The sequence below is a fragment of the Watersipora subatra genome, chromosome 2, assembly GCF_963576615.1.
Source record: "Watersipora subatra chromosome 2, tzWatSuba1.1, whole genome shotgun sequence".
Taxonomy (NCBI): Eukaryota; Metazoa; Bryozoa; class Gymnolaemata; order Cheilostomatida; family Watersiporidae; genus Watersipora; species Watersipora subatra.
Window position 1 is genome coordinate 14,236,813 of NC_088709.1, and position 20,574 is coordinate 14,257,386.

The 20,574-nt window shown below is 33.7% G+C and overlaps 1 protein-coding gene across 1 annotated transcript; it reads right to left on the reverse strand.

The window, feature by feature from the left end:
• Positions 1-7,417: 7,417 nt before the first annotated feature.
• LOC137386748 (uncharacterized) lies at positions 7,418-9,962 on the reverse strand. Its single transcript, XM_068072874.1, has 2 exons — positions 9,645-9,962; positions 7,418-8,387 (listed from the first exon to the last, which is right to left on the reverse strand). Exons 1-2 carry the CDS (start codon positions 9,756-9,758, stop codon positions 7,578-7,580), a joined length of 924 nt encoding a protein of 307 aa, XP_067928975.1. The 5' UTR covers positions 9,759-9,962; the 3' UTR covers positions 7,418-7,577.
• Between the last annotated feature and the right edge of the window lie 10,612 nt (positions 9,963-20,574).

The window sequence follows — 20,574 nt, forward strand, 5'->3', positions numbered from 1 at the left end:
ATACTTAAGTGTGAAATTTGAATTTAAAGTTTAATCTCACTTAAACAGAACTAACTTTCATCAGATGTCAATGGAATATAAAGCATCATTTAACAAAATATTACCATTGCATCTGTTTGATCTTCTCAGTAAATAGATTTACACAACAATCGTTCTATGAAAACCTTAGAATCAGTTTTTTTTGTCATCTATGCACAATGAATGTAGCCCAGGATTCAAAGTTGAGTTTGTTCCCTATCATACTGGGTGTAACAACAGGGGTAATTATTAGCATCTGTTGTGCACTGTAGTGCCACGGAGATTCAAATTCCTTTTCTTAAAAAGATTTCCTCGCTCTACCAAGAATAACTCTTGATTAATCAAATCAGTTGATTAAGTAAAAAATTATCCTAGCTTTTGCATTTTTAAACAAGACTTCTCTAAAACCTCATGCGGAAATATGAATTAAAAACCAAACAAATCCTACCATGTCAGCAGGATAGCCCTAATAATCAAGGTGATCCACAGATTTCAACATAGAAACTCACTTCTTGGAACTACCTACCCTTCTTTTATATAAGCTCAATCACTTATATCAAAGACAAATAAACAGTTCAAATTGTGGTTTTAGCCAAGATTTTTGGACAGACAGTCACATGTTATTGTTGCATCACTCAGATCACTAATTTCAAGAATTTTTGTAAACGCTGTTATTTGGTTGGTTGATAGCTATGATGGCTAAGTATCAGGAAACAGTGTCAGTATTTTCAATATTCTGAATTGGGGAGTAAAGTTTATGATAATTAAATTTAAACATAGAGAAATTAATCCAAGAGGAGACAACAACGAAAACCAACTGCTTTGTCCTATTGTATGTAACTTCTTGATTATCTGTTTTTCAAACTTTATACAAAATCTTTACTTTCCAAACAATAAGAGCAGGCTCATTTTTTAGAAGAAAATTTTTTTTACCAAAATTATATATGCATCACAGTAAACGGTTCTATAGGTATTTTTTATGGTGGTTATTTAATTAATCAAACCTCTATTTTTAAGTAGGTCAGTGTGTAAAATATTGTTTACACACTGACCTACTTATTATTGTTTACACCAAGTTAACTAGGTATTTGATAGTTGACTTTATATACCGTAACTGATTATTTGTTATAAACCATTTAATATATTATTTCATATCGCTGACAAGCTAACAATTTTGCATAATACACATGAATAAGCTCATGAAGAGTGTTTCCAATGTGATATCATGCTTACACATAAATTGTATCACAATAGCCTTTATCTCTTCTTGATTATAATACCTAGTCACATTATGTTTTATAGCGACTAATAGCTCTAAGAGAGATTATCAAACAATCAGAATAGTCTAGCTTAACAAAGAATTTAAGATTTTTAACTGTTTCTTAGGATATTTAATATTTCACCCTACACCTCGCTGGCAGTTATTACAGCAGAGTCACCAAGTACGCTCTGCTCAATGCAGGCTATTAAGTTGGGCTTTAGCTGGGTATTTTTAATCATTAGTCGCTGTGTGAGAAGTTGCTGATATGTACAACATACGCAACTTGTCTCTCATCACCATCCACAAGAGAAACATCGGAAGAGTGTTAGATTCTCAACCGCTGTCTTGTGCCCTCTTTGGTTATCTAGCTGTATGATTGATTCACGAGCTCATAAAGCTAGGTTACCAAGGCAGGCAAGGCAGGTCACTCTTCATCTACTTCAACTACTGCAGTCTTTCCGCCTTCCATGAGCAGACAACTCCTTATTCATACAATTTCTCAGAGAAGACTTCATGGACTTTACAACTTCAACCATGCTATGTTTCTATAATTAGAAATTGTCCTCTATTTAAAAAAAATTAATACTTTAATTGTCATGAAATCTTGATGACTGAATCCTTAATATTAGGAGAGTGTGTGTAGGAGGGATGAGAGTGAGATGTGAGTAGAGTGAGTAAAGAGTGAAGGTGAGTTATAGTGTGAGTGAGGATGATGTGAGTAGAGAGTTAGAGTGTGAGTAAGGAGGGTGTGAGTAGAGAGTGAAGGTGAGAGTAAGTAAAAAGCAATTAAGTGACTCAATAACTGAGTGGAAGATAACATAAATGATATTTTTTACTGAACTAGACAGTTTAGCCTGCTAAGCAATTATCCATACTAATTAACATGCTTCAAGTTTATTGCTTATACAAGCAGCAAGAGAAGCAGGGGTCAAGGTTCAATAATAATTGAGCAAACCCTTTTGTGAATATTGGTTTTGCACTTTTCTTGGAAGCTTTTAGCTATTTACGTACAAAAAGCAATACTTTAGGGCATGTGCATAATGACTTTTACAAATGAAATTCTTTCCAGACTGCTGTATACTGCTGAGTTTTGTCTTATAGACTAGTTTTTGGAAAGTTGTGGATTTTTAACCAGCGTTGCTTATTAACGCATAACGAATTTTATAAGGATATGAAGGAAATCAGACTTCCTCTTTTCCCAGAGTGGCGATTCATTCATCCTCTTCATCTTCCATTCTTATGACAGTCTTTTGGCTGTAAACTACCATTTTTCTCTGCTTGGATAGATTGTGGAAGCTTATTTTTATCACCGTGTGTCACCCCGCATAAATACGGAGTGAGTAAGTATTAGTGATGCCATAACTAGATGTAGGCACATACGTCTGAAGACGAAACTATTTATACACGTGTAGGCGTAGAATGTGTCACTGTGACCCAGGTGCTGACACATCGCAATGCAATGTCTACTTCTGCCAAGAAATTTCTGCACAATTAATGAGGCAGCCTTCTTTTCACTGATAGGGTAACTTGCTCTTGATGAATGAAAACTTTGGTTTCTGTTGGAAGTAAAGAACAGTAAATAAATAACAGTAAATAACACTGTGAATTACTAAATCAGAGGTAGTTAATGGAATACTAAAATCTATGTGTGTTGAAATAATACAGTTGATTTGTAGCCAACAGTAAGGGTACAGCGACTAGTTGAAGGTCAAGGGTATTTAGGCATTAGAAGCTGATATGCAGTTAGTTTCAACCATATTGTTGTGAATCATAAAATAAGGAAGGAGCAGCCGTGGTTCTGTGGTTAAGTGTGAAGGCTTACATTCAGTAGGTCAGTTGTTCAAATCTAGCTATACTAGCCATCTAGTTATCTAGTTATACTAGCCATTTAGGTATATTAGCCATCTATCTATGCTAGCCATGTAGCGATATTAATAATCTAACTATACTATCCACCGAGCTATACCATCTAGCTATATTAACCATCTATTCACAGCAAATGTCTAATTACACCAACTATCTAACTATAATATCCATCTTGCCATACTACAATGTAGCGATTTACAGCTGTATTGGCCTTCTAGCTATACTATCCATTTAGTTATGCTAGCTATATAAGCCATCTGACTATACTTATCCAAAATTTATGCTTAATATTTCATTTGCTACTCAACATCATTCTAAAATAGTTCTTGTGTAAATGATTTCTACTTAAAATATTTCAACTTGCTTTACAAAGACCTTCATGAATATTTTATGCCAACAAATTCCTACCATATTATATGTTCATTTCCTTTGACTGATAGTTTTTAAAGCTTTAACAGAACAAGCTAATGGGCAAGTCAAATAATTGCAGCCGAGGTTGTCTCCCCCATAAGCAGACAACTTCAATTAACAAAAATAATAAACTTTTCAGCTTTTGATATAAATATTATTAACTTTTTGTTATTTTTCATCATGAAAAAAAACAAAATATTCAGTGCACAATTTGAATTATTTTTTATAAAAAAATAAATTTTGGTTCATAGCTCTGAACAGTAACTAGAGTTGTCAGTATACATTTGTGTTGCTATCCTTGCTGTTATTATTAATGCAGTCTTGCTGTTACCAGTAAGACAAGTTCTATTTAATAGCCGGAATATTTAAGGTCATTATTTTTTATTTCAATTTTCAAGTCTTGACTATCACAGATTATAAATCAGTTGAAAATGTTTTTGCTGATAATTATGGCTAAAATTCGTCAATGGAATTGCCAGAAACCCAGTGAATAACCTTTTAGACATACACCAATTCCCTGCATAAAATCAATAAACAAACTTTTTCAGCCTGGCTGGCTTATATTGTGAGCCCACTTTTCCTTCTTTAAAAGACCGTCTCCTTATTCATAGTTGAGATAAGATCAACTATTATTACAGTATTATCATTATATGGAATAATATAAATTTAACTTGAGGTGATACTTTTATATTATTTGCTTTTAATGGTTGTAAATTAAATTCAAAATTTTCTGAATAAGATTTTTATATTTATTTTGAACTTTTATTCAACAAAATATAAACATGTATATAAAGTATCATATTTCATTATTATAAATCGATGCTTAAAAATGTAAGTCTTTATGTAAAAACATAAACACATAATACTACTCAAAACAGCACAAATGTTGGAGTTTTCTCCTCTGTGTATGAGAGGTCTTCAAAAGACTATGTGTGAATGTGTGATCATCCACATACTCAAATTTTGCTACTAGTCAGTGAGTTCTTGAGTTTGACTTAAGTAATGCTTGTACAAGTAACAAGTAATGCTTGTTCATTAAGGGTTGGTCACACGACAATTACAAGGATGTATAACTCTTAAAGGTTGACTTGCAACAAAATTCACATTACAGTTATTTGGTATCATAAGATTCCCCATGTCTTACTCTGTTGTTTAGTAGGTGCAAAATTTATGGGAATGTGATTACAAGATCTTAAAAGCTAAAAAACGAACAGTTAGTCGCAGCTACACGAGACTATCGTAGTTTGGATTCGCTTTCCAAAACGGCTCAAATGGGACGTAGTTGTTACAGGAAGGTTTCTGTTTAAACTTTCATGCAACCTCATTCGTTGAAATATTTTCACAAATATACTTCACACATTCAATGAAACCATGTCTATTGTTCTTATGCGTCTGTTTTATCATCATTGTAATGATGTGAATTTTAGCACTGATATCTTATAACTTACCGTAAAAAATCATTAAACTTTTTAACCTTAGCTCGAAGGAATACATATCATTGTCTGATAATCATGATGAGCCTGCTGGTTACCTGTGATAATCGAAAAGTGTTGCAAAAAATAATTGGTAAGTATTGGGTCACGTTATCAAATTACGACTTGACGATTGAATAATGCCGAAACAAAACTGTAAAGTAGCGAGCATCTATATTTAATACGGGGACTTCGGTAAAACCCGAAGTGTTTGTCATAAACTAGTGGTACGATATGTTTTATAGTGAGCTTTTTATTGGCCTTTCAATTCATGTGAGAACATCATGTGACAAGACGATAATCAAACTGTAATAACTACCCCAGATAAATAAACAGATTCCAATCTACAGCGGCTTTTCATTTTTGAGCTTTTAAGGGCTTGTAATCACATTTCCACGTATTTGGCACCTACAACACAACAGAGTAAAACATGGTGAATCTTTTGATACCAAACAACTGTAATGTGAATTTTGTTGCAAGTCAACCTTTAAGCAAAGCAGCCAAAGTCTGTAAAGGGAGCCACAGGAATCGGTGCCAAATCAGAAAATGAAAGGCATTTAAAATTCTTCCTGTGCTAAGTTTACTATCGACAGATAAGAATTTGTCGAACAGAAGAACATGAAGAACAGAACAGAAGAATTATCACTGGTCAACGCCATTAAAGCCATATAAAGCAAATTAAACAATGAGACAACAACAAAATAGAAACAAAATTAAGAATAATAAAGTAAAATTATATTTCTTGAAAGAAAATGCTCTTTTTACATAACTCTGTTTTATAATGTGAATTGGCAAGGTGTTGGTGTCTGGTATAAGGTGTAGTGACTTTTTGGTAAAATAGGAATGTAATGGATGGTCAGGCAAATTAGAAATACGATTTGAATATTTTTAACAGCAAATATCCAATAGCGCATTTAGCTCATCAGCATTAAGGGCATTTAGGCACTGGTCGAAACTGTCCACATCAGATAGTATAGCCCTAAAACATAACCTTTGAAAGACTTCATTACTTCTGCTGCACCTTACCTAAGCAGATTGAATGAGTTGGAGGCAGTTTTGCTCTAAGCTTGTACACTTTGGTTACTTCAGCTGCTTCTATTAATTGTATTTTTTTATGTCAAAAGGCTTAGTTTCTATTGCCTTTTGGCGAAACCTTTAGGCTAGCCTGTGTTCCTCAACTAAAGAATTTCAAAGCATTGTCACATGCACTATCTTTTACATTTCTTACTTTCTATGTTTTATGATGAACAGTTTCTATGGATTAGGAAACATAACTTGGGAGTTTTCGTCTCTTATAAAACCACATGCTAAATATCAAAAAAGGCTTGGCAGTCAGAGAGTTAAGGGCACAACTTCTAATATAATTACCGATGTACTAGTTGTGATAGGCACAAGCACTACTAACTTTTTACACATCTTACACCAGCCTTGCAGAATCTTTTATTTGTAATTCAAGTTATGCATTGATTTATTGTCCTACAACAAGGTATCCACAATCGTTTTCAACTCAACATAATTATTCTTTGACAAAAATCTTTGGAATGAGTTTTTTACAATCTGATCATTAACATAATAACATTGTAATTAGCATTCAGTGTTAACCACTTTACATCTTGGTTAACAGCTAACAACTAACTTGACGACTAACAACGAAATCTTGGACTAACAATGAAATTTTGATTGCTTTGCGCATCATAAATTTCCAGTCCAATTCCAAAATATCAAAATGATTGGCCAATTAGGTCTTCAGGAATAGCAAAAATAGTGGGACACCTCTAACCGATCGAGAAATGGACAATGGCTGCCGACAGAACATTAGATTCCAATGAAACACTGATTAAAATTCTTAGTAATGGATGTTCAAAATTAGCCAAAGCATGACAACTTCTCCTTGGCAACTAGAGTATGACAGTAAAACTGTTGGCTTTTTTACTGATAACAAATATACACACAATCAGACTCAGTGCACTGCAATCATTGTTTCTACAATTACTTTAGTTGATTTACTGTCTTGGGTTCTGCCAGCTTGGAGCTTCAACATGCTATTCATCTAAAAATATTGTGCTATTCTTAGTGCTTTCACAGCAGATGGAAAGTTGTTAATATGGTCTAAGATCAAGGGGCTTCCTTGTATACCCAAGGTTAGCCTTCGTAGTGCTAGGATGTGGCCTCTCAGTGTCCATTTTATTAAATCTAGCCATCATTTAGTCTGTCAATGTTCTAAATATTGGAAGTGAGGCGCCCAGGCAGCCAAAAACTAAGCTCGTGTCCATAAAATTCACTGCTGCTCTCCAAAAGCAAGTAAACAAATCAGTGCTTTAGAGATTCCAGTAGTTGAGGCAACCTGATAGCAGAATATTCCCATATGAGATGTCAGCAGCAGCTGCCATTGCTAACAGTTGTGTTTATTTTTGGTGCCAAGCAAAATATACTCTAAGTACGTAAGAGAGTATGTAGAGGATAGCAGGCTAGACACGCCAGGCCTGTCATGAGGTAGAAAACAGCAGGCTGAGAAAAGGATTGTATCTATTTAGGTTAAATGAAAATAATCAAAGGTCGCTGGAATGCGTCTCAATACTGGATAATAGCCTGCCATCTAAGTATACATTTTCTATTCCCTGTCTAGATTTCTCTCTGATAACAAAGGGGTATATTCTATACAGCTGTCGACAGTTGACTGTGGTTATCTCCTTCAGGGATATATCTTTCTCCTTTTTATGATCATACGACCGACTTTGACATAAATTGATATCATAGTTTTGGCTGATTATGAGCTCACTATTTTTAGGAGCCTTAAGGTTTAAGTTTGCGAAAGGTCTCAGGATCAGAGGAAAAACGTCTGACTTTTTATAGACAAATGTTTTAGAGAAAGTTGGGTCCATATCGTAAAGGTGTGTGCCGTTATCTCCAAAGAAACAAATATCTATAAACGGCCACTTCCAAAAACGAGACGAAATATCGGTGGCGTTGTTGTTGTAAAATTTGTAACGGTTTAACGTGTGGATATTCATTGTATAGCCAGGAATGAAGAGCGACTCCAACTTCTGCCAGTCTGAAATATTGACTATAATATCCACGTCATCATCCCAGGGTATGATATCATGGTGTCTCCAGGAACCGATGAGAGAGCCACCATACAGGAAGTACTCTATTCCTGATGCGCTCAAGGCATCAGTAAGCACTTTAACCGCTTGAATGATTTGGTCTTTGTCATCTTCAGAGAACTGTGGTTTGAAGGCCTTCTTTAACTTAGGAATGCCAAATGATCGAAGGTACGCACGCTCGGCAGCGGTTAAGTTGTGCCTCTGGTTGCTGACAGAGACACGTGCGGATCTCTTTGCTCTACCCGACTCCACAGCCTACAACACAAAGGTATTAATATTAAGGAGACAAAGCCATCAAGCCTCAGATGAAATACAGATGGGGTGGCTGATTAGTGGCCCTCAAATAAATGTCAAATGTTCTGACAGTCTTCATGGTCAATTAGAGGTATTAAATTTGTTGGTGCTGTAAATAGTAACGGAACACCTCAAAAACTTTTTCATTCTTTAAAGACCCCAAAACACTGTTTATTTTTCACAGAGGAACAATGCACTGTAAAACATTCCTAAAATATACCTTATAATAACTGCTGATTTTTTTCACAGTTGAAACAAGAGAGATCAGTTAAAGCTTGCCTAGAAATTTACAAATTATTGGAGCTATGCCAAAAAGCAGCGTATTCAAATTAAAGATGTATGATTTTATTTGAATTAGCTAATTATGTTGAATATAACGATCTTCATCTTAATTTAATTAAAAACAGTTATGGAAACATCAGAAATATATTTTTCAATATAAGCTTTAAAATTATAATTTGTATCTTTAGATCTTTCAACTAAAATCGAGGAGGTATTTAACAATTATTTAGAATAGAAGTGACATTATTCTAACGTTTTTTAAAATATTTGATGGCAAAAAACTAAGTTTAAGGCTTGTAGATCTATTTTCATAGAACACAAACTTTAATAGATATTTGAGATAATAAATTAAATTAATAATTAAACAACCTTCTGATACCATAAGCCTAAACCCTCTAAATACATATTTATCAATAAGAGTGGGCAACTCACTTTTACGAAGTGTTCAAATAATATAATTTCTATAAAAGCATTAGCAAATATAATAAATATTAAAGATTATTTAGTTTTTAGGTAATTATATCAAAAGATGCTTGAAATCGTTACATAGAATTATTTATTTATGTATGTGTGCATGTGTGTGCGTGTTCACGTGTGTGTGCACGCGCGTGTGTGTGTGTGTGCACGTGTGTGTGTGTTTTGGTGCATAAATGCGTACGTGCGTGTGAAGTCAAAATTGACCAAAGTTTAAAAAAAGTTTGATTTTTTAAAACCTATAAAAGATAACCTATCATTTGCTCTGGGGCGATACTCCCACAGAGTAAAATGTTGTTCAAGCACCTGCTATCAATGTACAGCAGGCAACAATATATTTCAACATAAAAACGTTAAAGTCGAAATGATTTTGCAGTCAACCATAACAACCTGTAGCGATGAAGTTACTCAAGTCAAAATCGCTCCAACAGCGACAAGCAATAGATTAAATAAATGGCTCACCAAACCTTCCTTGAGTTTCACTTCCCAAATCTCTTCTCCTGCGTACATGAGCATCCATAAGAGCAGTACTGTCGTAACTAGACCAGCTAGAATGCACCGTTCACCCTGTACCATTCTCCATGCGATACGGAGCTTCTCTGTTCGTATCAGACGCCTGGTTAAACATACAGCAGATGCTGGGTCAGCGTGTTGAATCAATTGACTCCGCAAGCCTGAGGTATATATGAGTAAAGGGCACGACTGAGGGCTATATGAGACCTTATCTGATGACTGGTGTATCCAACCACAGAATGACAAGTAGTGACATGTGACATGAAAAGACGGCAGCAATTATAACTTCTGTGCAATAATGAACGATGATGTTGTCTAAATGTCAAGGTTGATGAGATATTTCCTTTATTTTAACAAACGAAGAAGATTGTTGAGTCTGCCTACTGATGATTGGCTGCTGATTGCGCTGAGGTCTTCTCAGCCGCACATGTTAGAGCTGCCTCTGTTGAAGCAAATACTCTACTAAAAAGCTTTTAGATTCTTTAGATGTGTGGTTCTATGTAAGTTGCTCATGTATATTGAAACAGGGCAACAGATGTTATAGAAATAAAAAATATTGTTCATAATCCTGAGAGAACATAAACCCATTTCTTGTAGAAACTGTATTTTTATAGCAATATAGCCATCTCCCGTACCTAGTCTTTTGAGATATACAAGCTTTCACCAAATACTTTACTGAAATGTTCTATGTTGTCATATATGTACACATGATATGATACACATGTTAAGTGACACAGTACACAAAGTGTATGTGAGGTAGGTATGGGACATCTATATATGGTATAAAATGTATGCATGATAAATATATTAGATATACTGTATATCTAAAATATTTATCTGATGATTATTAATCTGAGGATTATTGCTTTGCAATATGAAACTACTAGTAATAAACTTGATTTAAACTAGACTTACTTTAAATTTTACTTTGCTCTTTTTAATATTGAGCCCTTTGATGCTAGAGACTGTAAACACTGCATCTATTGTATATATATTGTGTAGATTTGTATAAATGTATATTATTTATATATTATAAATAATATACATATATACTAAAAGAATGCCTGGCGTTGCACAGGTAATAGAATAATTATCTATTGAATTTGAGTAACTTACCTAGAAAGTTAAATCTTCACTGAAGTCTTTACTAAAAAAAATCTGCGCTTTGGGAAAGCTTAACAATAGTTACTCATAGCAGTCAACAGCACTAGTTAGGTGCTTCCAGTGTGAGTATCTTAACCAATGTAATGACTATTTGCTCAAAGCATTCATCGAATTCCGTGTAGCTTAAAGGTTAAGTTAAGAGGTCAAATCCAGAACGGATTTTTGATTGCTAGATTTAATTGCTATAACTGGATACAGCGTTTAACAAAAAGACAAAAGGCAAAAAGACGAACGGTGAGATATAGATATACAGTATATTCAACATATTTATCATATATACATTTTATATACATGTATATATGCGTCCTACCTACCTCACATATATTCGTGTACCGCGTTACTTAACGTGTGTATCATATCGTGTGCACACAAATATGACAACATACAACATTTTCATAAAATATATTGATGCTGGGGAAGCAAATAATTATATAAAAAAATAATTACTCAAGTAAAGCTAGTAAAGAGTACTCAACGCAAGGTATGGAGCTAAGTCTATAAATTGTTTGAAGAATAGTTTGTATTTAGCTTTCAGCTACTGACAGTTTAAAGAATGCATCCTTGATATTATCATAGCTGAAAGCTAAGTATAAACTATTTTTCACACTGTTAACACGGTATACTTGTGTAAGCCTATATCATATCTGATCAAAATGTCGGACAGAAATGAAGTGCTGAACACAGAGCATAGTCTGCAAGCCTGACCTCTGATGGATACAAATATTATTGATGTTGGTCTATATTCCTACACCTCAGGTATGACCTTTTCATTCTACATTTTCCTGTTTTTAGGCAAGTCTAGGCAAATCCATAACTGACTGATTGTAACAAAAAGGCTTGCTATAAAACACTGCAATACAATCATGGGAAGAAATGTTTTGTGGTTTGGTTAGGCAGATGATACGCTAATGTGAGAATTTTTGACCAGATGTTTACAAAATGTGGTCTGTGTTAGCAAACAACCGCATTGCCAATATTTCTATGTAACAGAAGAGAGTACCACTTGACTTATTTTGTAACATTATCAACTTACCAACGAAGATCTTGAACCAATCTGTCTGCTGACCAATCTGCACTATTCTGAATTTAGCACAGTTGAGCCAAGGAGTGTGAAGTGTGAAATATCCTGTGTACTGCAGTGTGCAGGACAAGCTCTCCTATGTACAACAAGTGGTCTTCGTCAACTCGTGAGATAGAATATTCACACATCTGTTTCCAATAGTCGGGTCTCAGCAGAGCAGCGGTAGCCTATTCTCCTACAGTGCTAGGAAGGGGCGCTGATGCGATGCCTCGTCAAATAAAGTAACTTTTTGATCAAGCTAATTTGATAGCCTGCCGTGCGCAGCATGTACTTGGTGACTCAGCTGTAATAACTGGCAGCGAGGCGTAGGATGAAATATTAAATATCCCAAGAAACAGTTAACGATCTTAAATTCCTTGTTAAGCTAGATCCTTCTGATTGCTTGATAATCTACATTAGAGCTATTAGTTGCTATAAAACATAAAGTATGGCCATGTGGAAGTATTACCATCAAGAAGAGATCAAGGCTATTGTGATACAATTTATGTGTGGACATGACACGAAGGTCAAAACACTCTATACATGTGTGTTAGGTAAAATCTTTTAGTTTGTTAGTGATATGAAATAAATCTCAAATGATTTATTATACTAGAATTAGATTTAGCCTGCGCAGCTTGCAGTCTCTTGTTTAGTCTACCACCTAAAAACTATCTTTCTCATTCTTGGCCTGACATCTTTTATCAGCATTCAGGACAAATATTGTGTAAAACTCTACAGATATGGAATGATGTGTACATATTCAGTACATATACAGTGCATCTATTATAAGTACAGCATGATGTGTCCATATACAGCACATTTACGCATATAATGCATCCATCCCAGTATAAGTCCACAACATATTGTACTTGTAATAGATACACTATATATAATAATATGTTATGCTGAATATGTACACACAGTATTTATATATAGACTTATTTTGTATACATAGACTGTATATACATATATATTTATATACATATATATCTACATAAATACATATTACATATCTATATATACATATATATACATACAGTCAAACATGGATAACTCGCCCACGGATAGCTCGAACACATGGTTAATTCGAACGGTTTCTTTGGTCTTTTCCCACATAATGATAAATTGCTATAGATAACTCGAACTCAACACTGTTAACTCGAACTGTTTTTTGCCCAACGGCTACCGAAATGGTTGTTATCGCTTTAGAAAATCACTTTATTCCAAGCCATAGAGGTAAACCTCAACTTTTCGTAATTCATAAGCGTCGTTATTACCACCATCGGCAAAATATTTTTGTCAACGACTTTTCTAAAGGTTTGGTGAAATTTGATTTATACCAAACATCCGCTTAGCGATCGCCCTTCGGAAGCAAGGTAAAGTGAGGTAATCTTTGCATAAACTTCAAGAAAAATCAGCAAAATTGATCGTGGGTAAAACGCTCAAAAGAAAAAGATGTCTTTTCTTTTGAGCATTTCAACAACGATCAAGTTTTGCCAATGTCAATCTAAAAAACATCCTGGCAATAACATCACCTCAAACAACAAACCAATCTCAAATGATAGAAAAATCTCTATACTTTTTGATAAAAACGTTTTAAACTTTACATTAGAAGCATTTAATTTGAAACAAGCCATTTGTGCTTTTGATTTATATTATAGTTTGTATATGTACATGTATCTACTAATAAATAAGTAAATACATGGACTTGTGACAGTGTTCTGATAACTTGAACGCTCTGATAATTCGAACACTTTCGCTCGGTCCCATGAAGTTCGAGTTATCCATGTTTGACTGTATATATACGTATCTATATATATATTTTTCAAAGTCCGTATATCTGTCTGTTGGAAATCCGGCTATAGCTATTATTAGAACAGCTGAGCTGGACAACAATGAAGACAACAATGCAGAATGGTAAGTCATGGCTTACCATCATTGGAAGCCTAACCTTATTAACTAGCTTAGTGGAGTTTTCCATTGGCAATATGCCAGTCTACTAGCTTTAAAGGTACAGTTGTTTGACAAAGTTTTAAAACCTTTACAGTTGTTTTTATTTTTCTCTTAATTTATTTCAACTACACGACAAACTTTTCTCATATGTAGTTTGAAAGTTATAATGGCAAATGTTGTTATATGTTAAATACAAATCAATTTTCTGTCCAAAGACTCTTCTATTTCATGGGCAACACCGGGTGGTCAAAGGTCAAAGTCTCCCTTTTCTGTTCTCATAATTATGTAGTCTGACCTAGTTTGTACAAATCTCACAATCGTCTCCTCATGATTTCAGAGATTCCATTGACACCCTGACAAGTTGTTGATTAAATTATAGAATGCTAATTGTCTCCCTTGATGTTGGTAAGGATCAACTACATCTATATTAGCCGAAGTGACAAACCAATTAGCTTTTCAGCAACGGCATAAGTTTGTTTGATGGCGGGAAGATAGTTCAGTACTTATCAAGAAGGGTGTGGTGTCTATATTTAGATATAAAATTGTTGTAATAGATAATTGTGGGAGAATAGGATAGCTGAACCACCTACATGTATAATACCTCACATTTTTAAGTTGAACTATTTCTCTATTAAATAGATCTTGTTTACACAAGGTCTATACAAGGTGTAAATAAAATGATGAAAATCTTTTGCCACGGTCAAGGACATACGTGGATCATGCAGAGGACACTTTGCTCGCCGCCCTTTCAGATGGTAGGTAATGGTCTAATGAGGAAGAGTGAAGGTCTACAGAATTAATTTGAATTATAAAATAAAATTTTAGAATTGCTAATCTCGCTCTTTTTAATATTATTACCAAAACTTTACAAGTCACACTTTTCATCTTTACACGTTTGAATTCAATTTATTTCTTATTTACCATGTAATTGAATAATGAATGTTTTCTGTCAGATTTGACCTTTTGACCTTGACTGACAATCAGCAATAGTTTGTGTGAGTTATACAAACCCTAAATAGCTGATCAGCGATTGAAATAAAACGAAATGATGTTCTCAAAACAATAAAACAGTAGACCGATGTTGCCCTTTTAAACCAATACTTTACTCATTTTAATTTATTATATATTAGTTCTCTAGCAGCCTAGCTATAAGGATCTTCAGAATTATTCCCCCATGTTAGAAGGTGGCTGATTGGTGAAGTTGTTAGAATGTTAGTCTGGTAAACTGAATGCTGGGAGTTTGAAACCTAATAGATGCAGTAGTTTTTTCTTAACACCCAATTCTTATAAACATGCCTCTTATAATAGTAAATATTTATGTGTGTAAAAAATTGTTAGCTATTAAAACTTGGTTGCAAAAGGCTCAATTTTTTATTAAAAAGAAAGATTTCTGATGATAAATGATAGGTATAAATGCCACTTGAGATGATAAACTAAAGAGTGGCTAAAAGCAACCGTTTTGCTGTCACTGTTTCTTTCAGGCTGCCACTTCTATCAGCTCACGAAGAACTTTGTTTATCCGTACGAAAGTAGGTAGTATACAGCAAGACATAACTTGGTGAGTAAAGATTGGGAACGACTGCAAACAATGATGACCTATTGCAACAGAAACTTGAGTGCCAGGCAATAATTAGTCTCAGCCATTCCGACCAGGCTCACCGTTGAAAGAACACATTAACATCGCTATGCTTAATGGTAATTACACATCCTTGACCTTTCAGCATAAATTATAAATATTATTAGAAGGCGAAGAATGGCTGTTAATTAAATAAGAATAAGAAGCATTCATCGACTTGATGAGCTGCCAGAGAGCTTGCTAATGCAATTAGTTGGTCTCCCTAATCTAGCATCACAAGAGAGAGGAAAGTGACAACATTTGGCCTCATCAAACCAAAGAGTTATTTTTGTTAATAAACTTTAATCACATGATCCAGGAAGCAAATCTATTTTTCGTCATAATTTCGTAAACATTTTTTAAAAAAACATCTCAACACGATACGTTTTTACAACAACCAGAACAGATTTGGCACTATTACAAAAAACTCTTTTCCTATATTTACTTTTACAATGCAAATGGCAAAAGTCTATTACAAACCCTTTTTATTGAAACTTATAGGGAAAGTGTCTGTTTCTCATTATTATCAAAATGAGTTATGCTAGTAACTGCAAAACTGTACTGTATATACTGATGTTAGTAGATAGAATACCACCAAGCGACAAACCGAAAGTGTTTTGAGAATTGAGAACATAGATGACAGAAATTTACCATCAAACGTTATATTATAACAATTGTAAGGAAATGTTACAGATTACCTAAAAGAAAGCACCAATTTGTTTATCCGCTATATAAAGAACATTTATCAAAGAATATCATATAGGATTACAAGTTTGATATGTCTATACATAGACCGCATATTACACATAGACAGCTTTACTGCTGTCTATGCATATGTCAATGTATATGCCATAAACAGCTTTACTGCTGTCAGGAAGGAGAGTAATAAACGGCAGTTCAGTGTGCTGTGAGATGTTGCCACTCAATGTTTTGGTGAAACACTTCTACTACTTCACTACTTCTACTACTAATAAATTTGACTTTGAATTTTAACAATAGTTTATAGCCACTCTGAGCTGTAACTAACAATAGAGTTGTTAGTTACAGTTGTAAAAAAAATCACATCCTGCTATCACAGGTTTTAGAAAGCAGTGATTATCTCCTCTTGCTCGCTGTTTATTGATTAGTTCATACAAGCTAAAAGAAGTGAAAACAAAAGAAACACATAGAAAGATCACAGAGTCTGTGTTTTTGAGCTTGTGTGATGTTTTACATTAGAGGAGATTAAAAGATGCTCTCTCGTTAAAAAGAAAGTAAATGTTTGTAACACGTGACAGCGTGAGACATAAAGCAAGAATGGATACAAGCTTGAGGCAGCAATCATATGATGTTCAGACATCAATCATCAGAATAATCATCACTAGCAATAGTTCTTAAAAGCTTTTTCATGAATTAATGTTAACACTCATGATGAAATTCTAGGACATATTTATTAACAAACCCTACTGTGACATTGTGCATTCGTTAGTCTGAGGAAACGCTCTGTGTTTCCACTTTTTGGTCAATTGAATCCAAACCTGCTCTGTACCTATTTACCAGGCCGCTAACAGTATTTACATGTAGTTTTAAAACTCCAACTGGTTCCTGTGAATCAGCCACTTAAACACCCACCTGCTGGCCATTTGATTGAACATGGAAGAAATCTCAAGCATCGCCAGGTTTATTGCTAGTATCGTTTAACTATTCTTATCGTCATTGTGTTGTCCCACGACCACACGAGCGGAGCGGAAGTGTGGGAGTTTTATGATAAATGCATGCGCACACAACTTACAAAAATTATTCATCAACAATGAGACGAACCCTCGTCAAGAAATTTCATCAAAAAATTTAAGCATCGGAATTTAAAGTCGTTAAAGTATAATAACGATACAAAACACATTTAAAACTATTTAAATATGTTACCAAGTCTTTGTAAACCTATGATAATATCTTAAAACTCATCCATCTGATCGGATTATACACAAATAGACAGATTAATTTCAACGAAAGTCGCCACAAAACACTTGAAAAGCTTGGTTTAATAAAAGTTAAGACCGGAAACTAAAACGCCGAGGGATAGATAATAGAACGATGAAGTATAAAGATGTCTTGCGCATTTCACGAAAAAGTAACGTGCACTTTTCACCAGTCTATAGCATTGTCGAATTGCCGAAGGTTTTGGCCATTAACATAGGAGTACAGAAATCATTTCATTTTTGCTGATTTCAATTTTTTCATTTTCATTTGCCAACACATTTAAATACTTTCCCATTCTAACTGATGTCCAACGCAGTATAAGTAAAGGCAAGCAAACTACGATGATATTTTTTAACGTTTCTTATGAGATTATTACAATAATTAACTATAAGTTTGGACGACTACAGAACAATGACTACGTAGTACAGACTTTCTAAAAATCTAACGCAGTGTAAGTAAAGGCATGACGATGATATTTTTTCTAACGGTTCTAATGAGATTATTGCAATAATTAATTATAAGTTTGGATGACTACAGGACAATGACTACGTAGTACAGATTTTCTAAAAATCTATATAAATATCACAACTTCGTGATATTGTTAGCTATGCCGTTTTGAAATGTAAACAAAATTGTGCATTGGTTTTTTATTATTACTATATAAATAATATTGGTTATTCTAATAATATCAATGCATTTTACTTCTAATATTGGCCAATATTGCATTTCTTTTTTTGCAGGAGGAGAGATATAAACATATAATCTTTTCCTTTCATTATTACTATTTGTTGTATATAATAACACCCAGTACATTACAGCTACCATTGCAGTTATCCTATTTGACTGCTAATATTGCATTTCTCAACCATCAGTACCCTTTCTTTTTTCCAATATCACTTTGTTCGTGGGCTGTATGACAGTGGAATTTCTAGAATTTCTAGAAATAAAGATCGCTTATCAAAACCATTCCACATTCAACGCAACCAACTTTCAAACTGTGTATAGTACACAGTATCTAATTTTGCATTTCTAATCTTCTAATTTTGCATTTCAGAGTTATAAGAAACATATTTCTTTATTGTTGTTGAATTACATACATTACAGTAAATTAGGCCTACAGCTTTATAACACTTTAATAACAGCTTTTATTTTGCTGCAGTTTGCAGAAATCTTCGAGACGCATGAACGCTCATAGGTTTTCTATTATTGCTGTATTACTATATTAACAATATTGGTTATTTTAATAATATCAGTGCATTTTACTTATAATATTGGCCAACATTGCATTTCTCCTATTGCAAGGGAGAGATATAAACGTGTAATATTTTCCTTTCATTGTTGTTGTTTGTCATGACCAAACACTTTTTAAATAAATTTTCTAAAAACCTATATAAATACCACTTCTCGATATTGCTACCTATTACGTTTTGAAATGTAATCAAAATTGTGTATTGTTTTTCTATTATTACTATATTAATAAAATTGATTATTCTAAGAATATCAGTGCATTTTACTTCTAATATTGGCCAATATTGCATTTCTCCTATTGCAGGGGGAAAATATAAACATCTTTTCCATTCATTATTGCTTATTGTTGTATATAATAACACCCACACCCAGTACATTACAGCTACCATTGCAGTTATCCTATTGCACTGCAGAGCCATTTGATTGCTAATATTGCATTTCTCAACCATCAGTACCCTTTCTTTTTTTGCCAGTATCTCTGGCCATCTCGTTGGTCGTGGGCTGTATGACATTGGAATTTCTAGTTATAATTATATGTTTGGATCTAAAACCAAATTAAATTTCAACATGGTCTAAAGTTATTAACCACTATTTTACGATCTACAACTGTAATTTTATTGTCTGTAATTTACATAAGTTATTGGTTATAAGCATGATTTGCATACTCTTTGGAATGTCATCATCTCTTTTATTATTTGTAACAGGCTCTTAACTTTGTACTTCCGATAGGTCTAGAAAAGTAGGCTCAGCTTCAAACAACTCCTACACTACCCTATAGATTACCCTTTTTGAGTAAACAAAATTCCTCCTTGTCTGGGGAAAAGGAAAGTGATTTGCTGACAATCTCTCCACCTATTTTCCATTGTGTTTTAGTTTAGTTACTTTTCATAAAATAATCTAATAGTAGGTTATACTTTAATTTGTTTGTGAGAAATGAAGTTGAGAAAAGCAACCTAATTATGAAAATAAAAGCTCTTTTCATAAAATGAAATTTTTACATAAAACATGATTTAAAAAAGTAAAAAGAAAGACTTTTGCTAGTTGAGTCCTTTGATTGTTTTTTATTTTTTGTACAGCTTGGTACAAAACTTATTACGAACCCTCTACTGTACAAACACTCTATTGTGCAAACCCTCTATTGTACAAACTCTCTATTATACAAACTCTCTATTATACAAACTCTCTATTATACAAACCCTCTATTGTACAAACCCTCTATTATACAAATCCTCCAATATACAAACTATTTATTATGCAAACCCTCCATTGTACAAACTCTCTATTATGCAAACCCTCTATTGTACAAACCCTCTATTGTACAAACCCTCTATTATACAAATCCTCCAATATACAAACTCTCTATTATACAAACTCTCTATTATACAAACTCTCTATTATACAAACCCTCTATTGTACAAACCCTCTATTATACAAATCCTCCAATATACAAACTATTTATTATGCAAACCCTCCATTGTACAAACTCTCTATTATGCAAACCCTCTATTGTACAAACCCTCTACTGTACAAACCCTCTATTATACAAATCCTCCAATATACAAACTCTCTATTATACAAACTCTCTATTATACAAACTCTCTATTGTGCAAACCCTCTATTGTACAAACTCTCTATTATACAAACTCTCTATTATACAAACTCTCTATTATACAAACCCTCTATTGTACAAACCCTCTATTATACAAATCCTCCAATATACAAACTATTTATTATGCAAACCCTCCATTGTACAAACTCTCTATTATGCAAACCCTCTATTGTACAAACCCTCTATTGTACAAACCCTCTATTATACAAATCCTCCAATATACAATCTCTCTATTATACAAACTCTCTATTATACAAACTCTCTATTATACAAA

Bases quoted from the DNA above. Each gene is read 5' to 3' on its own strand.
- LOC137386748 (XM_068072874.1), bottom strand. From the start codon at position 9,758: ATGGTACAGGGTGAACGGTGCATTCTAGCTGGTCTAGTTACGACAGTA. The intron at 8,388-9,644 runs GTGAGCCATTTA...TTTGTGTTGTAG, and splicing joins TGAAACTCAAGGAAGGTTTG to GCTGTGGAGTCGGGTAGAGC.